Source organism: Podarcis muralis, chromosome 6 (assembly GCF_964188315.1).
Source record: "Podarcis muralis chromosome 6, rPodMur119.hap1.1, whole genome shotgun sequence".
NCBI classification, from domain to species: Eukaryota; Metazoa; Chordata; class Lepidosauria; order Squamata; family Lacertidae; genus Podarcis; species Podarcis muralis.
Window position 1 is genome coordinate 4,334,141 of NC_135660.1, and position 20,993 is coordinate 4,355,133.

The following is a 20,993-nucleotide window of genomic DNA, read 5'->3' on the forward strand; positions in this document are numbered from 1 at the left end:
GCCAACTAAATAGACTGGTCCTGTGTGGGCCAGAAAAAGCCAGGGAAGTCCCGAAATAGGAGTTCCATCACAGAAGGAAAAAGGAAAGAGGAGGAGGGGATCAAGTTGATTCCAAGCCAAAGGCCATACAGAACAACTCTGTCTTACAGGCCCTGCAGAAAGAAATCAGATCCTGCAGGGCCCTGGTCTCATGAGACAGAGCGTTCCACCAGGCTGGGGCCAGTGTTGAGAAGGCCCTGGCCCTGGTTGAGGCTAATCTGACTTCCTTAGGGCCCGGAACCTCTAGGGTGTTGCTATTTATGGACCTTAAGGTCCTCCGCGGGGCATACCGGGAGAGGCGCTCCCTTAGGTACAGCAAAAACACCAAACATTAGAAACTTCCTTATACAGGGCTCCTTTCAGATGTCTTCAGAAAGTTGTGTAGTTCTTTATCTCTTTGGCATCTGACAGGAGGGCGTTCCACAGGGCGGGCCCCGTGCCGCATAAATATAGGTTTTATTATTAATAATAATATTATTTTACACCCCCTCGGCTTGGTGCCATGGGGCGGGTGGGAACCGCTTGCACCGCCCTAAATCTGGTGCTGGGGAGGGGGAGTCCTGATCCTGAGGCTCAAAGAGAGAAGCCACATTCAGCCCTGCATCTTAGTCCCCCCTGCTCCCCCTGCTGCCGCTATAGAGGGTGCGGCACCCAATGAAAGCAAAGACAGCCAGTGATGTAAAGACGCTTGCACTGGGTGAGTCTTTGACATTCCTAAGTTCCAGAGGCAGTGAAGTGAAGGAGATTGTTGGGGCTTGGGAGCTTAAAAGGTGTGACACTCATACTGTCATATGTTGCTTTTGCAATTAAAGGTGTCCGCAGGTGAAACTTGTGTTGCTCTCATATTATTGTATAAACCTCTTAATCTTTTGTTCAAAGGAGCCGGACGCATTCTTGCGTTGTTTATTTTTTTTTGTACATTCTGTTTACTGCAAATGGTTAGAATTCCAATTGTGTGGTTGCCATCCACTTGGCAAACAGTAAGTTTGCTTTGCAATTTAATGAGGAAACTCCCTTATTTTTACTTTTCACAGAGACATTTTTATAAGACATTTTAATAAGCAGATGGAAATCACCACCTAGTATTTTAGAAGCTTTCAGTCTCTCCCCCTCCCTACCCCAAATGCAAACTTCTGAGTTTTTATGTATTGATGCAGGAGAGTGTAAATTTTCAAGTTACACAGAACTCTTCAGTAGACAAAACACAGCAGCTTGCCTTGCTCACAGTTGTTGTTGTTGTTTAGTCGTTTAGTCGTGTCCGACTCTTCGTGACCCCCTGGACCAGAGCACGCCAGGCACTCCTGTCTTCCACTGCCTCCCGCAGTTTGGTCAAACTCATGTTTGTAGCTTCGAGAACACTGTCCCACCATCTCGTCCTCTGTTGCCCCCTTCTCCTTGGGCCCTCCATCTTTCCCAACATCAGGGTCTTTTCCAGGGAGTCTTCTCTTCTCATGAGGTGGCCAAACTTTGGAGCCTCAGCTTCAGGATCTGCTTGCTCACAGTACATACTGCATCTTTTCAGAAAGCAATATAGCCTTGTCTACCTATGCAGCAGAATGAGATGAAAATGTGATAATAGAATGAATGGGGAAACTTGAGGCTTCAGATGTGAGGTTCCATTTTTTAAAACTGCCTCCAGGTAGAAAACTTAACACAGCAGGGAGTGAGTTGAGCTAGAAATTTCTCCCTGTTCTGCTAGTTTTTTATGTGCAGGGAGGTTTTTCACAAGGGGGAAGACTAGGGACTGGCAAATCTACTCAATGATGTCAGGATTCTGCTGCTTCATTCTGCTGGAGCTTGTCACGTATGTCCTGGCAAGCAAAAAGCAGCCCACCAGGTTCTCATAAGAACATAAGAAGAGCCTGCTGGATCAGGCCAATGGCCCACCTAGTCCAGCATCCTGTTCCCACAGTGGCTGAACAGATGCCTCTTGTGGGAAACTTGCAAGCAGGATTTAAGCACAAGAGCAGCACTCTGCCCTCCTCTGGTTTCCAGCGGCTGGTGTTCAGATGCATTACTGCCTTGGTCTGTGGAGGCAGAGCATAGCCATCCTGGCTAGTAGATCTCCCATTCTTGACATCTTCTTGAGAAGTACTCCTCAAGTTCCCAACGTACCATAATACACAGCTGCATTTGCCTTGGTGGTGCTGTTTGTTGTTTAGTTGTTTAGTCATGTCTGACTCTTCGTGACCCCATGGACCAGAGCACGCCAGGCACTTCTGTCCTCCACTGCCTCCCGCAGTTTGATCAAACTCATGCTGGTAGCTTCAAGAACACCATCCAACCATCTCATCCTCTGTCGTCCCCTTCTCCTTGTGCCCTCCATCTTTCCCAACATCAGGGTCTTTTCCAGGGAGTCTTCTCTTCTCATGAGGTGGCCAAAGTACTGGAGCCTCAGCTTCCAGTGTCCTTCCAGTGAGCACTCAGGGCTGATTTCCTTAAGAATGGAGAGGTTTGATCTTCTTGCAGTCCATGCGACTCTCAAGAGTCTCCTCCAGCACCGTAATTCAAAAGCATCAATTCTTCGGCGATCAGCCTTCTTGATGGTCCAGCTCTCACTTCCAGCTCTCACTTGGTGGTGCAGGGCTGCTCAGAAGCTGGAGGTGGTTGTCCAAGATGTTCAGTGGGCAGGGTGCTCTGCGCAGTTCTTTGTCCCTCCCTGTCATGATCACAGCCAGAATGAGCTGTTCAGGAAGATTAATTTTTTAGATATAAGGGAATTCATGTTCACTTTGCATGATTTTTACTGGTTGTAGAATTCAGTGGTTTTGGTGAAGAATTTGCATTGCCTGGCGCAGAGCTCTAATATTTATTTTAGCACAGATTGTGTACAGACTTGCTGTGGTGCTGTCTCTGGAACTAAGCAGGCCTGAATGTGGCCATTTCCAGGATCCTTCTTGGGCTTTCCCATGAACTTCTCCTTGGACGAAGGATGAGAAGGAAGTGCCATAAAATCAGCGACAATTGCTTTAACAGAAATACCCTCTTGCTGCAGCCTCTCGGATACTGTTTTGGTTTCTGCTTTTTTGCTTTCATGACTGACTAAGCCCACGGGGCGTCCCACATTTTGGGCGTTTAATCCTTTATTGTGGTGCACTTGCAAAGACCTTTTAATTCTAATCGAACCATGTCATCTTAAGACATTTACTCACATGTTTGTTTGTTTTTTAAATAGCAATAATCAAATCTTTTATAAATGCATGCATAGGCCCGAATCTACCTAAAACATAAACAGTAGGATTATTATTTGTGGATTTCCAGAGCAGGTTGATATTCTCCCTTGGCATTTATGAAACAACATGAAGTTATGAAGATATTATTTCAAGGAGGGGGAACGAAACTGAGAAGACAGTTGCATTGAGTTCAACGGGACTTGCATCTCAGTGAGTGGGTATAGGAGTACAGCCTAACTTGTTTTAAACTAAGAGTGGCATTGAACTGCCAAAGGAAGCCTCCAGGAACCAGGAACTTTCCTTGTTAACTGGAGGTGCCATAGGATATTTGCTCACTGGCTGGCGAGAGGCAGATCCTTTCCCAGTTTCTCGCTCTGCAGTTTGAGTAAGGTCAGGCTGTTTGCAAGCGTAAGGTCTGTTTCAATAGCTCCGTCGGTTGCAGCATCTTGCTTCAAATCAAGATAAGCAGTGGCAGAGTTGGCGCAAGACATTTTGCTGCTTGAGGCAGAACAGAAAATGGCGCCCTCCCCACCTCCCCATCCTCCTCTGCTGCCTGAGGTGACTGGAGGTTGTCTGGGGAAGCCTGGCATGATGAAGGCAAGTGCAGGAGACAGCGAGCAGCACACTCCCTAGGGGCCTGGAACTGTTTTCCCTCCCAGCTGTCCACAGCCTGCCGCCTGAGGCTACTGCCTTACCAAGGCTAATGGATGGGCCGGCCTTGAATAGTTGGTAACTCACGGATATCTCTTTCTCTCTGTCTTTCCCACTACCAATTTCAATTTGGCATTTAAGCATAGCTGTCAACTTTTCCCTTTTCTTGCGAGGAATCCTATTTGGAATAAGGGAATTTCCCTTTAAAAAAGGGAAACCTTGACAGCTATGAATTTAAGTCGTCTGTTACACCCTCTTTTCCAGACCTTCCTTGGTCTTTTGCGGATACACACAAGAATATTGGTGGAAATAGCACAGGTTTTAAGATGGTCAAAGCTCAGGCGCCTGTCCCTTTCCAAAATCTGTTTTCTCTTACTCCTTAACAAACTTTAATTTTATTGTTATTTTTGTGTGTTGTATTTTTCTTTAAACTGCTGATCATCTCTGTGTCATTTCTGTTAACTTTTTCTCTTCTTTTTCTTCGTCTCTTTTATTTTAATGTGTGCCTGTTTACCCCTAAAGGGATATTGCTGTATGAGCCCCTGTGATGATGAATATGTAAGTTCCTGCATTTTCTTTTATTATCTTTCCCACATTGCCTTATGCATCCTTTTCCTGTCCTCTCTCCCCTTCGCGGGCTCTTTAGCCCATGCCCTTTGCTCTGCCTGTGCACCAGTGACATTTTTGAATGGCAAAAGTTATTGGAATGCTTGCATGAAAATCTGTCGGAATGCTTGCATGGGAAAGTGCAGCACAACTACAAGTCAAATTAAGCCTGTGCCTTATAATTGGCAGACTAAGGAGTAAACCCTGCACAAATCCAGAGTGGAGTCCCTAAGGCGGTTGAATGGCACCTTGTACACCTCCTTCTGTCAACTTCTGTAGCCAAGCTGGTGCCAAAGGCCGAGAGGGGAGGGTCTTGCCATCTGGGCAGCCCAGGACCTCCATACCCGCTGCCCAGCCTTGCGCCCCAGGGAGGTCACTTTGGTGCTGCTGACACAGCAAAAGCAAGCTGGGAGGCAGCAGTTACAAGTTACCGGTCACTGCAGCCACAGCAGGCGCTGTGATTCTCCAGCGGTTAGACTTCACCCCCGGAGGTGCACTCCATTGTCTCTTGAGACAGATGGATGCCAGCAACTCGATTAAAGACCTCTTAGGGAACAGTCGGAAGAATGGAAAGTGTAAGTTATGCTGAGCAAAACTGATGCAAAGTGTGCCAGATCCATACTCTGTTCAGCAGTGGGGCTACCTCTGGTTGAACTGGCCTAAGTCTGATTGAGGGAAAACAAGCCTTTAGAATAGAGTTACATCAGCCTTCTGCCGACTACAGTCCATTTCAGCACTGCATGGTGTTAACTTGAGTTCGGAGATACAGTGGTACCTCGGGTTAAGAACTTAATTCGTTCTGGAGGTCCGTTCTTCACCTGAAACAGTTCTTAACCTGAAGCTCCACTTTAGCTAATGGGGCCTCCCGCTGCCACTGCACTGCTGCTGCGCAATTTCTGTTCTCATCCTGAAGCAAAGTACTTAACCCGAGGTACTATTTCTGGGTTAGCGGAGTCTGTAACCTGAAGCGTATGTAACCCGAGGTACCACTGTACATATTTGTGGCAGATGTAAATGGAGGGATTGAACGGAAAGGAAATGCAGATAAGTACAGGCAGTGATTACATTATTAACACTTGTAGATGGCACGGACATCTGCAACCACCAAAGCATTTCTGTATTTACCTGCAACTCTGGACAGTGCTTCATGCATTTGAGTCAGTGAACTGTGGCCCATGAAAGCTCATGCCATAATAAATGTGTTAGTCTTTCAGGTGCCACAAGACGGTTTGTTTTTGCTGCCGCTGACTAACAAGGCTACCTCTCTGGAAATGATTACAGTAATGGCTATGAGCTCAGGAGTCCATCTTTGCCTGTGCATGATGAGTCAGATGGCATTTTTTGGAAGAGGCAGATTGTCTTAAAGCACATCTTGTTGAGAGGCAGGTTCTGGCTGCACCTTCTGCAGCCCAGATGGCCATTTGCAGGCAGGCCTCCTAGCCAAGAGACCTTTATGACCATTCCAGATTGCCCACAGCCAGTGCATTCTTTGCAGGGAGAGAGGATATTGGCTTTCTAGGCTTCAGACACAAGCGGAGTTAGGGAATAGGAAAAAACAACAACTGCCGCCCTGTTTAGAATGATTCCAGTCTCCTGCTGAAATGGTCTCTTAAGGCTGTTTCTAGCGGACACCCTTCATACATTAGGCACAAGCTTTCCCCAATGCTGTGAGGCCTAGAGGAGCTTGTGCATAGAAAAGGGGGGCGGGAAATCACAGAATGTGGTATTCATAGTGCAGAATTCAGTTTCCTGAGGGTCTCCATTTGCATTGCTGCCCCAAGGAAACCCAAGCCCAGCTGATCTCCTCCCTTGTGTACAGAGGAAGTGGATCCCCATTCAATATCCCTTCATCTTTCCCTTCCCAGGGAGGGCCAGTGTGGTGTAGTGGTTAAGACCGATAGACTCGTAATCTGGTGAACCAGGTTCGCTTCCCCGCTCCTCCACCTGCAGCTCCTGGGTGACCTTGGGCCAGTCACACTTCTTTGAAGTCTCTCAGCCCCACTCACCTCACAGAGTGTTTGTTGTAGGGGAGGAAGGGAAAGGAGATTGTGAGTCGCTTTGAGACTCCTTCGGGTAGTGATAAAGTGGGATATCAAATCCAAACTCTTTTATTCTGATTCTTCCCATTCACTGACAGGCTTGCGTAGCGCCCAACTGCACCCCAGTGTACACAAACATAATCTCAGGCTGAGGCCTGTGCCTCCTGCATGTGCATCCAGAAACATGGGAAGAATCATTTGCTCTGTGGCAGTGAGGCTTCAGGATTTCCGCTTAATCCAGGCACCCCCCAAACTCAGCCCTCCAGCTGTTTTGGGACTACAGTTCCCATCATCCCTGACCACTTGTCCTGTTAGCTAGGGATGATGGGAGTTGTAGTCCCAAAACAGCTGGAGGGCCGAGTTTGGGGGTGCCTGGGTTAATCCTTTTAACTAGTGAAACCAGAGGTTGAAGCTGGGACTGTGTGCGTGCGAAACATGCTTTTTCCCATTCCCAAGGATGGGAGCTACTCTGTGTACGTAGGGTACTCTTGCTTTTGAGCACAAATAACATGATTCCATTATTCCCTCCAATAGCTGTGCTGAGTGCTGATGGCTATCCAAAGTGGGCCGCATCCGCATGTTTATGGGGACCCACAAGGTTGCTGTATATAAAAATATATATATTTAGTGGGGGAAATAAGGAGAACCCCCCTCCAAACCATCCAATGAGGACTGAGTATGTCCTATGACCACAGGATGCTCACAGTCTTTTATACATACACGTATATACAGATGCGCAAATCTGGGGAAGGGAATGAAAGAAAGTGGCTAGAATCCTGAACAAGAAGCACTCCACACTGCCACATTTTGTTGTAGATCCTACCCGTTACAACTAATCGTATCTTCCAGATGCTTAGGTAAAGGTAAAGGTACCCCTGCCCGTACGGGCCAGTCTTGACAGACTCTAGGGTTGTGCGCCCATCTCACTCAAGAGGCCGGGGGCCAGCGCTGTCCGGAGACACTTCCGGGTCACGTGGCCAGCGTGACATCGCTGCTCTGGCGAGCCAGAGCCGCACACGGAAACGCCGTTTACCTTCCCGCTAGTAAGCGGTCCCTATTTATCTACTTGCACTTTGACATGCTTTCGAACTGCTAGGTTGGCAGGCGCTGGGACCGAGCAGCGGGAGCGCACCCCGCCGCGGGGATTCGAACCGCCGACCTTTCGATCGGCAAGCCCTAGGCGCTGAGGCTTTTACCCACAGCGCCACCCGCGTCCCCTCTCCAGATGCTTAATCCAGTCTTAAAAAATAAAAATCCACTGACTGGACCAGAATGGTTCTCAGCAATGTCCACAGGCTGCCACATTTGCACTTTATCCTTCACATCTCTCTTTTTGGGCTTTTTAAAGGCTTCAAGCATATATTTTTCAGGATAGGTAACTGCCTAGGATGGAACGAATCAGCATGATTTCATTGAGTTAGATAGCTTTTGATGGGGAGGCGGCAGCGATGTCTCATCGAAACAAAAAGACTGCCACCACGAATCAAAAGTACCTAGGAAAATGAATAAAAAAGAGTGCAAGGCAAGTGGATTTAGGTAGAACACAATGCGTCTGGATGCCACTCTTGCTGTGAAAGGAAGCCCCTGTACTGTAAGAGAAATGTTTAGTTTTAAGGCTTTTTAATTGGCTATTATGTATCATCACTCATTGATTTAAGCATAATATTAAATGACACCCTATGCAGGTATACACTTATTCGTTTGTGGCAGAGATGCTCCTTGTGTTACATAGGGCAGCTTTGCAAAATTCCCAAGCACTCGGAAGGTATGTCAAATGGAGTAATACAATCTTCCCCGACATTTCGTGCCCTTTGTCTTCTAAAACTCCCCAGCTCAAACGCCTAACAATAGGCGCTGATTATAGAGCCTGCCATGAAAGAAGCCGCAGTTATGAAAGAAGGCCAGTCTTTAAAGGTATTAGTGGGCCTGAAAATGATTTTGCAAAGTGAGGAGTCTTAATTCTAACCAAAAAAAGATGGTGATGAATATTCTGGGAATAAATGGTGCCCATTGACATAGTTGAAGTGGGTAATGGGAAGATCTGTGCAGAATATTTTTCCTCCACTTTTGACCGCCTCCAAGTAATCTCAGTTCAGTCCCTACATTGAAACAGATGCATCTTATTAAAACGTGGCAAGACATTACTGCTTTTGATGGGCTAAACGGTGTTCGATTTAATGAAGCCTCTTGTCAGTAGAAAAAAGTACTGTATCAGTTTGGTTTGGAGGTCAGACGTACCCTAGGAAAGCTGTAAGAATAAACTACAGTCATACCTTGGTTGACGAACGCCTTGCCAGTTGAACATTTTGGCTCCTGAACACCGCAAACCCGGAAGTGAGTGTTCCGGTTTGCAAACGTTCTTTGGAACCCGAACATCCGGTGCGGCTTCCGGAGCTTCCTGCAGCCAATCAGAAGCTTGGTTTCCAAACGTTTTGGAAGTTGAATGGACTTCTGGAACAGATTCCGTTCGGCTTCCACGGTACAATAGTACGTGGGAAATGTGTTATGTGTGGCGCCATTTGCAAGTGAGAAAAATGCCTTTATTGGGAACTTTCTTTTTCCAATAAAACAATATAGTCTCAAAGAAGAAACTATATCGAGGTCAGCAACACCCATGATGTAAAAGTCCATAATTGTACACGGGCAGCCTGTTGGGTGTAACTGCATAACAGGGCAGTAATCATGCCCTATAACAGCAGCTTGAAACTTTACAGACCTTGCAACCATTACGCTGTTTGATCAACCTATGCACAATCATCACATTTCACAATTGCATAGAGTAGAGGAGATAAAATGATTGCATAAAGTATATAGTTCGCTGTGATTTTCTGACTTTGCATTGACTCCAGAGGTTTTAATCAACTCCAGGAAGAGGCATTTTTTGGGATATTCACTCTGTTATGGATTGTTCGATTTGAGCAAATTGTTCTACATTTTTTTTTAAGCTACCATTGGCCACTATTTGATCATGCATTGGGGATGTGTATGTGGCGATTGTCTGGTCACCAGTGCCCATACCACTTTTAATTTTATTCTAATAAAAAATGATCTGTAATGGCTTTTAGTCAAACACAATGATTGATTGATTGATTGATTGATTGATTGAATAAAGAATGATATTGGGCTTGGTGACCCGGAAACTACAACTAATCCAGAATGCGGCACCTAGTCTGGTGACTGGGAGCAGCCACCGAGACCATATAACACCGGTCCTGAAAGACCTACATTGGCTCCCAGTACGTTTCCGAGCACAGTTCAAAGTGTTGGTGCTGACCTTTAAAGCCCTAAACAGCCCCGGCCCAGTAGACCTGAAGGAGCGTCTCCACCCCCATCGTTCTGCCCAGACACTGAGGTCCAGCACTTGAGGGCCTTCTGTCGGTTCCCTCCCTGCGAGAAGTGAGGTTACAGGGAACCAGGCAAAGGGCCTTCTCAGTAGTGGTGCCCGCCCTGTGGAACACCCTCCCATCAGATGTCAAAGAGATAAACAACTACCTGACATTTAGAGGACATCTGAAGACAGCCCTGTTTAGGGAAGCTTTTAATGTGTGACATTTTAATTTAAATCTTTGTTGGAAGCCACCCAGAGTGGCTGGGGAGACCCAGCCAGGTGGCCGGGCTACAAATAATTTATTATTATTATTATTATTATTATTATTATTATTATTATTATTATTATTATTATTATTATTATTATTATTATAGTTTGGGATCGCTGCATGTTATGCATTGAAGAAAGGTCCTCCCTTTGTCAGGCACCTAACTTTACAGTCCCAAGTCATCTTGAAAACCAGTAATGCTTCTGTTGTCAGTTATGGATTTGTGGGCAGGGTGACCTGGAAGTGTCTCCGGACAGCGCTGGCCCCTGGCCTCTTAAGTGAGATGGGCGCACAACCCTAGAGTCAGACACGACTGGCCCGTACGGGCAGGGGTACCTTTACTCTGGGAGAATTTCTGGTTTGTTTGTGTCAATTGAAATCGTAAGCTTTTGCTTTGGTCACTTCTTTTTCCGCCTTCTTTCTCTTTACTTGCTCTCCTGTCGTCATTGTCCTGGTGCTTTTCTTTGGCCCTAAGCCTTGGGCTCCTTCCATCTTCAATCTCCATCCGTTCTGTTTGGATGCTCAGTTTATCCGAAACTCTTCCCCTTCCTGCTTCCAACACTTACACCCCTCTCTCCTCCTTGCAAGTATTTAAACCCCATCTGGAAAAGCTTATCTTTTCTCCTGGACCTTTCTTAACTCTGTTTCCAACCTCTCGTTCCCCAAAATTGTCCTGTTTGATAGATGTTTGTTAAGCCTGTGAGTAGAGTTTGTTCCCTTAATAACACGCAGGACCTTGAGGATGATCCTGAAGCTTATTCTGTTCAAGCTGTTCCCCAGAACAAGCTGCTGGGATTGTATTACACTTGAGTTCCCAGGGCTTAACAGTTCCCAGTTGAAGTGGCCTTCAGAGTCCTTGGCTGTTTGAGTCCTCCATATGATAGAGCAATGAGCATGCATGTGTGGCCTGAGTCTTGTGTGGTCTGATTATTATTATTATTTTTCACTTTTTCATAATCTTTTTATTTGAGAATAAACATACCATACTTTTCCGTGTATAAGATGCCCCCATGTATAAGACGCTCCCTATTTTGGGGGACTCTGATTTGCCACATCATCAACCAATCAACACCACCCATTGACGCAGCAACCAATAACACGCACAATAGCCACTAACAGCCGCAGCAGCAACCAATCAAATGCCCACACTATGCACTACCCATGTATAAGACGACCCCCATTTTTTAGCATGATTTTAAAAGAAAAAAGCCTAGTCTTATACACGGAAAAGTACGGTACCTCAAAAAACAGTACAAAATCCAAATATCGAGATTACTCTGAATCTCCTGACTTCCCCCATCTCTTCCATGCGTCCTTTAGATTCTGTTTTCAACTGCATATCAATACTTCTCCAATTTTTCATCTTCCTAAATTATCTATACATTCTGTTACATTACAAGTGTATTTAAAATCCTGCTAATGTTTTGACCTGTTTACAGTGATTTTGTATATACATTATAAACATTTCCCATTCTTTTTCAAATTTCTTGTCTTCTTGATTCCTGAGCTTCCCAGTTAATTTTGCCATTTTGGATAGTCCATCAACTTGGTTTGCCATTCTTCTCTGGTCAGGGCTGTCTCTTTCTTCCATCTCTGGGCTAGTAATACCCTGGTCTGCGCATATATATATATATATATATATATAGCATGCCTTTGTCCTTAAATTCATAAAACAAGATTGCATACTCGGGATCTCTTAGCAGACCGTATAATTAATCTGCAGTAAGTAATCTTGAGTGAAATCTATCTGAGGCCAGATTTGTGGGTAGTGGTGGTGCTAGTCTGAGACTTTTAGAAACCTCAGCTAGGCTTCTTGTCTTTAGGTCTTTAAAATACCCCACCCCCCTCAAAACTTTTGGATTATGCTGAGGGTGCCCTCCTCCCTCTCCATTTCATGGTAATGATCAATGGTGACTTTTATTTTTTGCTTATTTCACTGATTAGCAGTGTTTTTTTGCAGTGCCTTCATCATCCTAGATCTTTTATGGTGTTTTTAAATTTATCACAACTGCCTTGGACTCAAGCTACATTTTTAATAGAGGTTTCCAAACTGTATTTTGGAAGAGTATTGGTAGCCACGGGAAAAACCCAAGGTTTGGTTTTGCTTTAGTCTCTCTCACTCTCTCTCTCTCTCCTACCAAAGTGATGCAGACACAAAACCCCAAACATAAACTAAATAAAAGAATGTACGGTTTACCACCGCAACCCCCTCTTTTCTTCCCCAACTTTATATTGCATACAGCACTAATGTCTCACAACAAATGTAATTGATCTGTAGAAAACACAATCTGAAAAAGAGACAATGCACGTAAACCAAGAAAATCTTGATTATTATTTTTTTAATCTCCCTTTCTCTCTGTCTCTCTGTTTTTTAACTACAGGCCTCAACAATGTTAAGAGCATCATTAGTTCCCGTGTAAGTAATTTTCTTTTAAATTTGTTATTCCTTTTTAAAACGCATAATTTGGGCAGTAACCTGAAATGCACTGAGAAGTCAAAGCTGAAATGGAGACTCCTTTCATTCATCTGACCCTCTTGGAAGTGAGCAGGGCTGTCTTAAGCATATGCGGTGCCAGGGTGCAAAGATCTGCCGAGTGCCCCCCCCAGGTTGCCCAGTCCCAGGCGCGCAAGAGGGTGGAGCTGGCCGGCCGCCTGCCTCAGCGTCTCGCTGGCTTGGTTGCCCCTGATCACGTGGTGCAGAGCCGCACACAGCAGAAGAGCCCACCACAGTGCTCCGACTGACGGGTGGGCTCTTTCCCGGACTCAACTCTTGGGCCCCAAACTCTCGGCCTGGCGCCCCTGAGGACCCGGCGCCTGGGTGCCTCGCACCCCTGGCGCCTATGGGTAAGATGGCCCTGGAAGTGAGTGTACTCCACAGCTACCTGCCCTTCTAATCCCACTTGAGTGGAAACCAGTTTAGGGTAACCTGAAAAACTAGTGTCAGTGGTGGTCATAGGGGATATGACCACACGGCCTTGCAGCATTATTGCCAAGGTGCTTGAAACAATCAGAACCTTTCAAACACCGTGGGTTGCAGGGCAGAGGATCACGGGACTGTGCTTATCTGTAAAGGAGCAGAGTCTGCATCTTGGGATGGAGCTAACCCCAATGAAAAGATAGGTCTGGGGACATTTGTTTAGTCGTTTAGTTGTGTCCGACTCTTCGTGACCCCATGGACCAGAGCACGTCTGGGGACATACTGTGCACTAATTCAGACAAAAGTGGTAAGCCTCTGTGGGCTGTACCACTTCAAAAGGCAGGTGGGCATTCACATGATGGAATGTTCCTCCTTGAAAAAAAATTAAATCCCTGCACATGGAAAGCTAGCAGGTCATGGAGATGGGTTTTTAGCCCTGCCTTAGAAGAAGAAGAGTTTGGATTTGATATCCCGCTTTATCACTACCCGAAGGAGTCTCAAGGTGGCTAGCATTCTCCTTTCCCTTCCTCCCCCACAACAAACACTCTGTGAGGTGAGTGGGGCTGAGAGACTTCAAAGAAGTGTGACTGGCCCAAGGTCACCCAGCAGCTGCATGTGGAGGAGCGGAGATGCGAACCCAGTTCCCCAGATTACGAGTCTACTGTTCTTAACCACTACACCACACTGGCTATCTTTCCCCTTACTTTTTTATGTGCAAGAATTCATTTTTTAATGTGGAGGTATATTCAGTAACATGAACCCCCACCTTTGATCTGAAGTGGTGCATTCCTTGCACAGGTTTTCCATTTCCAAACATCTCACTTGGCTGGGATCAACGTGCAACTTTGAAAGAAGTCACTACGCTTTTCATGAGTGCATCTTTTCTCATTTTGCCATGCAGGAAAATGCAGGAGGTGCCGCTCTTGCCATCTTTGGATTACGAGAAGCTAAAGAAAGACCTGGTTGAAGGGAGCGACCGCCTGAAAACCTTCTTGCTGCAGGCATTGCGCTGGGTGGGTGAGCTAGAGAACAGAGAGGTGCATCTCTTGCAAGGAATATGACCTCACCCCATCCTCACCAAAGGATGTTGCAGCATTCCAAGTCCTGGACATTAATTGGTCTCTCTTGACAAATTTGACTGTCCCAAATTCTGCTTGCTGTTTTCTTTGCCCTCTCTAGGCTGCACTGCCTCACCCCGTTTGACTTTCAGGGTTGAGAATTCACTCTGGCCCCTTTCCAGTCTTTGAACGTGCAGAGGGGAAATTTGAATTCCATGTCGCAGAAAACCATTTGAGGAGCTGAAAAGGGAGGTTGGTTAAGGGGGAAAACGGAGAGGCTTCTAGTGACGTAGCGCCCACTGAAATTAAGTTTGAGCAACAGAGAGTGCTGGCTGGTACAGTGGAAGTGGAAGGGCAGAAGGCGGAGAGACCAGGAGGAGGTGGAGCCGGAGACACGGGCAGGCGGAGCCAACTAATTCGAGTTTCCCCCGCTCTCCCTGCTCAGTTTCACAAGGGCAGCACGGAGACTAAGGAAGGGGAGGAAGCTGACAGGCAGGGCCACCCCCTGAACTGGTTACAAATAAGAAGGCAGGTGGGTGTGAACGGGGCAGAGGAAGGGGTGTGTGGTGGGTGTGCGCTGCCCCGGGTATCACCACTGGGGAGGGGCGACAAAATGCCGGGCAGCACTCACCACGGGACCTGCAGCGCGCCCAAGCCACACGTGTCTCCTGGGAGAGACGCAGTGGCTTGGGCGTGTGCAGGCTCTGCGCTGCCCAAACAGTCCGCCCGCTCCCTTCCCCCCAGCTGTTGGGCGGCTGAGTGTGAGGAGGCAGGCAGGCTCTGGAGGTCCCACAGTGCACCCTGTCCCTATGGGCGACCTGCGCCGCCCCAGGCACACTGCCCCAGGTGCCCGAGGGCCAGTGTGGTGTAGTGGTTAAGAGCGGTGGACTCGTAATCTGGTGAACCGGGTTCGCTTCCCTGCTCCTCCACATGCAGCTGCTGGGTGACCTTGGGCTAGTCACACTTCTCTGAAGTCTCTCAGCCCCACTCACCTCACAGAGTGTTGTGGGGGAGGAAGGGAAAGGAGATTGTGAGCCGCTTTGAGACTCCTTCGGGTAGTGATAAAGCGGGATATCAAATCCAAACTCCTCCTCCTCCTCCTCCCCCCCTCCTTCTTCTTCTTTCTCTGCTGCTGGGTGTGAACTGGGTAAGGGCAGACTGACATCAGTGGGGCAGTGAGCCCTAACAAACCAGCCTCCAGTTGACGCAGGGCTGGTGCTGCTTCCTAGAGCATCCACCCTTCCCTTGTGGTTGTTCGACCCAATTGGGAAGGAACAGAGCAATCAAGTTGATGACCCTGGAGGGAAGGTAGACCTTCTCTCAAAATGTTCCTGTGTTGTTACTGCCTAGACCCTCTCATAAGTCTGTCATTTTAGTGTAATTCTGAGTGAGGAGGGCTTTATTTTATTTTTTAACCAAAAGAAGAAGAAAAATCTGAGTTTCTTTTGATGCTGAATTCTCAGCCCAGTACCAGCTTACGTACTTTTGGTGTAAATGCAGAAGGTCCACACCTTTGGCAAGCTGCATAACTCCTGCTGTTTAGAAGACTGAGGCAGCTGCCTCAGGTGGCAGTAGTTGTGGGTAGGGGCCAAGAGTGGGGGTGAGGTGTTGGAGGATAGAGCTGTACGTACCATGCCTGGCCTGGCCTGCAACCTACAAGCTAGCCTTCTTCCATAAGATGAAAGGAGTGAGGATGCTGCCCTGTTGCCAGCATTGATGTAGGACTGAACTGTAAGCCTGGTTGGCCTCTGTAGGAATTGGGAGTGGGTGCCATCTTGACTTCGGCCTCAGCTAACAAAATGTCTTGAGCCGGCCCTGGAGGATGATTGTTTAGCAGAGAAAGATGATGAGGAAGTGCTGCCTTCTTGTGCCTAAACAATTTCTCTGATTATAGATGATCTAGCTGTGCGCTTGATGCTTGTTCCTCCGTGCTTCTTTTATAGCGCCTGACAACATCCCACCCTGGTGAGCAGAGAGACACCGTTCTCCAGGCTTATATCAACAACGACCTTCTGGACTGCTACAGCAATGTCCAGGTGAGCAGTGGCAATCAGTGGGAGATCAGTGGGAGAGCCACAGCTAGCTTTCTGGGAATGCCAGTGTCAGAAGGTGCTGGCACAGGAAGCCACCCATCGAAGGCACAAGGCCCATCAGAACCGACTTTCTTGGGAAGAAGAGGGTCTGCTTAGAAGCAGAGAAACTTGGTGGCTGGGCTAAATATTGTTACTCTGGAAGATCAGGCTACACAAGTTCCCACTTGAAAACTGCTTGTTGTTGGAATAACAACACAGGCCTTAGCTCAGTGCAGCCCAGTTTCTTGTTCCGGCTTCCTGCCCTTTCCTCGTGATCCCTGCTCACGCCCTGCCCTTGGAAAACCCCACACGCCTTTGGACTGCTCTCCTGTGTCCTTGGATTTGCCTCACAGATATGGGAACCACCCGCTTTTAGATTGCCTCACTGGGCCTGACCCCAGCTTCTTCGTTTCTGGGGTGCCCTGATATCCGACTGCTACCTTAACCCTCCTGAGCTTAGTCAGCCCCCTGTCCTAGGAATCTAGCTCCCCGCAAGCCAGCATCAGACCAGGGCGTGGCACCCATTTGCCTAATAATCAGCAGAGATGCTTCTCTCTAGTTTGTGTATTGTACAACTAAGCTACTTGTGACACAGTCTTTGCCGAGATATATATCTCATTGAGATATATCTACAGATAGATACAATTTCAAGACTCAAGCACTGAGTTGTCTTTTTGTCTCCTGCAGAGAAGCGTGTTAATGCTGATACAATCAAAGAGCGAGGTTGTCCGTCAATATACAGCCAGGCTTATCAATGCATTTGCTTCACTGGCTGAAGGTAAGAAGAGAACAGCTACCAAGGTAGCTGTTTTTCAACTCTGTTGGCTCGTAGTATTTACAGTGGTGCCTCGGGTTAAGTACTTAATTCGTTCCAGAGGTCCGTTCTTAACCTGAAACTGTTCTTAACCTGAAGCACCACTTTAGCTAATGGGGCCTCCTGCTGTCGCCGCACCGCCGGAGCACAATTTCTGTTCTCATCCTGAAGCAAAGTTCTTAACCTGAAGCACTATTTCTGGGTTAGCGGAGTCTGTAACCTGAAGCGTCTGTAACCTGAAGCATATGTAACCTGAGGTACCACTGTATATGTAAGTGTCCTAATGGGTTGTGTCAGTGCTTAAGGTAAGGTAAATGACCCCCAGACGGTTAAGTCCAGTCAAAGGCGACTGTGGGGCGCGACACACATTTCGCTTCAGGCCGAGGGACCCAGTGCTTAAGACCCAGTGCTGGCAAGGAAGTGGAACACACCAGTCACTCTGAAGCTATCATAGAAACCCACCATATATTGAAGCTGAGCATCAGCCCACCAAGCTCAGTATTGTCTACACCAGAGGTGGCTATCCTGCAGGCCTCTAGCTGTTGCTTGACTCTTACCCCAGCCAGCCAATAGGCAATGGTCAGGGGGGATGGGAGTTGCAGTCCATCAACATGTGGAGGGGCCACAGGTTAGCCATCCCAGTCTACACTGACAAGCAGCAGTGCTCCAGGATCAGAGATGAGGACTTTCGCAGACATGGAATGGCATAGCACCCTCTGCATGCATACTTCCCCCGAGGTGCAATGAAGAGGTGGTCCCTGTTAGTGATTAATTGCCCATATAGCAGGTCTTGGGAGCCAAACAGCAGGCAGGGGAGTGGATTGGCTTTCTTAAGCTCACGTGGTTTCCAGCCCAGGAGGAGACTTGGCTGTAATGCAGGCTCTCTCCTCCAATAAGTACCTGACTTGCAGGCCTTTTGGATGAGGCCTTTTATTAAGTGGCAAACTCAGAGCGATTTTAGTATCGATAGAATTGTCACATTCATAATTATTTTCAGCATCCCTAAATTAATACTACTACTACTGATGATAAGGGACGCGGGTGGCGCTGTGGGTTAAAGCCTCAGTGCCTAGGACTTGCTGATCGTAAGGTCAGCGGTTCGAATCCCTGCGGCGGGGTGAGCTCCCGTCGTTCGGTCCCAGCTCCTGCCCACCTAGCAGTTCGAAAGCACCTTCGGGTGCAAGTAGATAAATAGGTACTGCTTTATAGCGGGAAGGTACATGGCGTTTCCGTGTGCGGCGCTGGTGCTGGCTCGCCAGATGCAGCTTCGTCACGCTGGCCACGTGACCCGGAAGTGTCTTCAGACGGCGCCAGCTCCCGGCCTCTTGAGCGAGATGAGCGCGCAACCCTAGAGTCGGACACGACTGGCCCGTACGGGCAGGGGTACCTTTACCTTTTTTACTAATGATAATAGGTGGCTTCCAGCACAAACATAATAAAATGCCAGATATTAAGAACTTGCCTTCAGATGTCTTCTAAAAAGTTGTGTAGTTCTTTATCTCCTTGACATCTGATGGCTTCACTTTATGCCCTTTATGCCTTTTTGTGGGAAACTGGCATAAAGCAGTGAAGGCACTCTGAGATGGCAGGACATAAGGACGGGCAGCCTGGTGTGGTGCAGTGTCATGCAGAGATATGTGGCATCAAGGTCTGTGGCTGGACTGCGCTGTAGATCTTGCAGTTTGACGGAATGCCATTGCACGTGGCATCTGTCAGCCAACATCTTGGATGAAACTGTATACAGTGGTACCTTGTGTTATGTACCGTCCTCCTTACGAATGCTTTGGGTTATGCACTCGGCTAACCTGGAAGTAGATGCCCCTTTTGCGAACTTTGCCCCGGGATGCGAGCGGAAGTTGCATTCCAACGGCGCAACAGCAGCGGGAGGCGCCATTAGTGAAAGCGCACCTCGTGTTATGAGCTGTTTCCGGTTATGAACAGACCTCCAGAACTGATTAAGTATGTAACACGAGGTACCACTGTATGTGCAGCATGGCTACTTTGCCTGCACAGGCACGCTGTCTCAATGGCACAGCCGAGAGCAATCCAGGATTCTGCGGTGCATGTGCACACACGCATACAGATCTTGGCTTGAGATCGGAGAAGCTTAGGATTATGGGGCAGGGTGCTTGTGAGAAAAGAGTCAAAACAATGTTCATTGTTCTTGTGCGTGGAAGTTCATTATCTTTTGTCCCTATTGAGGGCTTGTTTAAAGTCCAGCTCCTTGGTGGGTACCCTAGAGGTGTGTTGACTGCAGAAGAAGAACTGGAAAGCACATGAGGCAATACTTTTATTGGGTCAAAGGGCAGCCAGAAGTGCTGGAAGCAGGCTTTTAAATTGCACAAAACTTGTTTTCATCAGCTGTAGGGTTTCCCATAAAACAGAGGGCAGGGAGGTGACGTTGGGTGGTGAGGCGGCCGTAAGGCCAATAGAAAGAGAATAAATGTTTAAAGAGAGACTCTTACGTTTGCCCAGGTACAGCTGATTTGCCGTTCTAAATTTTTTATTGCCTTTATATATGGGCTTTCTGTCAATTCAGCCAAGGCGGCTCACAGTTTTAAAATGATGGTTTACCATTTAATATAGATCTTACGAAAGGGAAAGGGGGCAGTGAGGTTAGAGGAAAGTAATTAAATCTAAGCTCTGTGACCAACGAATGAAACAGTCCTGGGAGGGAAGGATCACATGGCAGCTGGCCCAGCCAGGTGGGTGAAGTGGGGGCTCACTCTCCCAGCTCTCCCTCGGATGCCACCTGGTGGGAATGGCTCCTAATGGGGATGGTTATTAGACAGAAGGAGACGGATGGCACGGTTCTAGTCAAGCCAGTGGAAGAGGCCTTGTAGCCTCACCTCTCCAATGCAACCAAGTGGAATGGCCAAGTGGAGGTGGGGGCAGTTCGTGGAGAAGACTTGGTCCTAGCCAGGCTGTTCCACTTTTCCCTCTGATGTAGCCAAGGTTATCCTCAAGTTCTGGTTGTAGAAATGGTCCGTCCGTTCCCAGCAACGCACAAGAAAGAGAAACAAGATCTAAGGGGGGAAACCCAGCAAGGGTAATATAAACAATTTGGGATGAATCTTGCAAGAATCGTTTAGAAACTGTATCTCAGGGGCCTGTTCCTTCCCTGAGATGCTCTCCTCTGTCTCATTCTTCGTCCTCTTTTATCCAGGCCGGATCTACCTTTCCCAGAATCCCCGGCTGCTCCGAATGCTGGAAGAAAGGCTGAAAGCCGAAGACAAGTATTCCCTTACCCGAGAGAACGTCCTGGGGGCTTTGCAGAAACTCAGCCTCAGGTGATGAAAGCAGAGGGGCCTTGCTGGCGGCAGGAAAGGAAATGCAGGCTTGTTAGGTTGCATTCAGGGACGAAAGAAGGCCTGATTTTCATATAACTGTCATCAGAGCACTCCAGAGCTGATGACAGGAGCATCGCTTAGAGCTGGAGGAGGAAGGGAGCTCAGAGGGAGCTTGGTTGGCAAAGTGATTTGCCTTTTCCCGCATAATCATGCTCAACTTACGCATCCCTTTATCTCATTTTAGTGATCATTGCGCATACTTTTTGATATTTATACAGACAGAACGTTAAAACAAACCATATTGGGGAGAAATACGTAAGTGAACCATTCATCCTCATTACACACTTTGGGGAAAATGTATCTATAGATGCCAAACAATAGAGGATTGATTAAAGCAGTAGACTTGTGAAATTAACCTTTTTTAAGCCTTAGAGCAGGCTTCCTCAAACTCGGCCCTCCAGATGTTTTTAGCCTACAACTCCCATGATCCCTAGCTAGCAGGACCAGTGGTCAGGGATGATGGGAATTGTAGTCTCAAAACATCTGGAGGGCCAAGTTTGAGGAAGCCTGCCTTAGAGAGAATCAGTGACATGATATCTAACAAAGAAATAAACATACTTGACTGAACTATTATCTGTTATTCTTAAATATAAAGTGATTATATGATGCAAATCTTATAATCCAGGGAGGGGCTGGATTTGTTGTCTTTTGCACTGAAATGTAGCCTGCTCCACTGTT

At 47.4% G+C, this 20,993-nt stretch overlaps 1 protein-coding gene across 6 annotated transcripts in view; it reads left to right on the forward strand.

Moving 5' to 3' along the window:
• ARMC9 (armadillo repeat containing 9) overlaps positions 1-20,993 on the forward strand; it is a 91,559-nt gene that overhangs the window by 23,585 nt on the left and 46,981 nt on the right. For 5 of the 6 annotated variants that reach the window (XM_028731936.2, XM_028731939.2, XM_028731933.2 and 2 more), the window contains exons 10-15: positions 4,386-4,421; positions 12,486-12,520; positions 13,923-14,034; positions 16,023-16,115; positions 16,839-16,929; positions 20,132-20,255. In XM_028731936.2, the coding sequence (XP_028587769.2) occupies positions 4,386-4,421; positions 12,486-12,520; positions 13,923-14,034; positions 16,023-16,115; positions 16,839-16,929; positions 20,132-20,255 (491 nt within the window). The remainder of the gene's footprint in view (positions 1-4,385; positions 4,422-12,485; positions 12,521-13,922; positions 14,035-16,022; positions 16,116-16,838; positions 16,930-20,131; positions 20,256-20,993) is intronic. The other variant, XM_028731938.2, reaches the window with a different exon arrangement.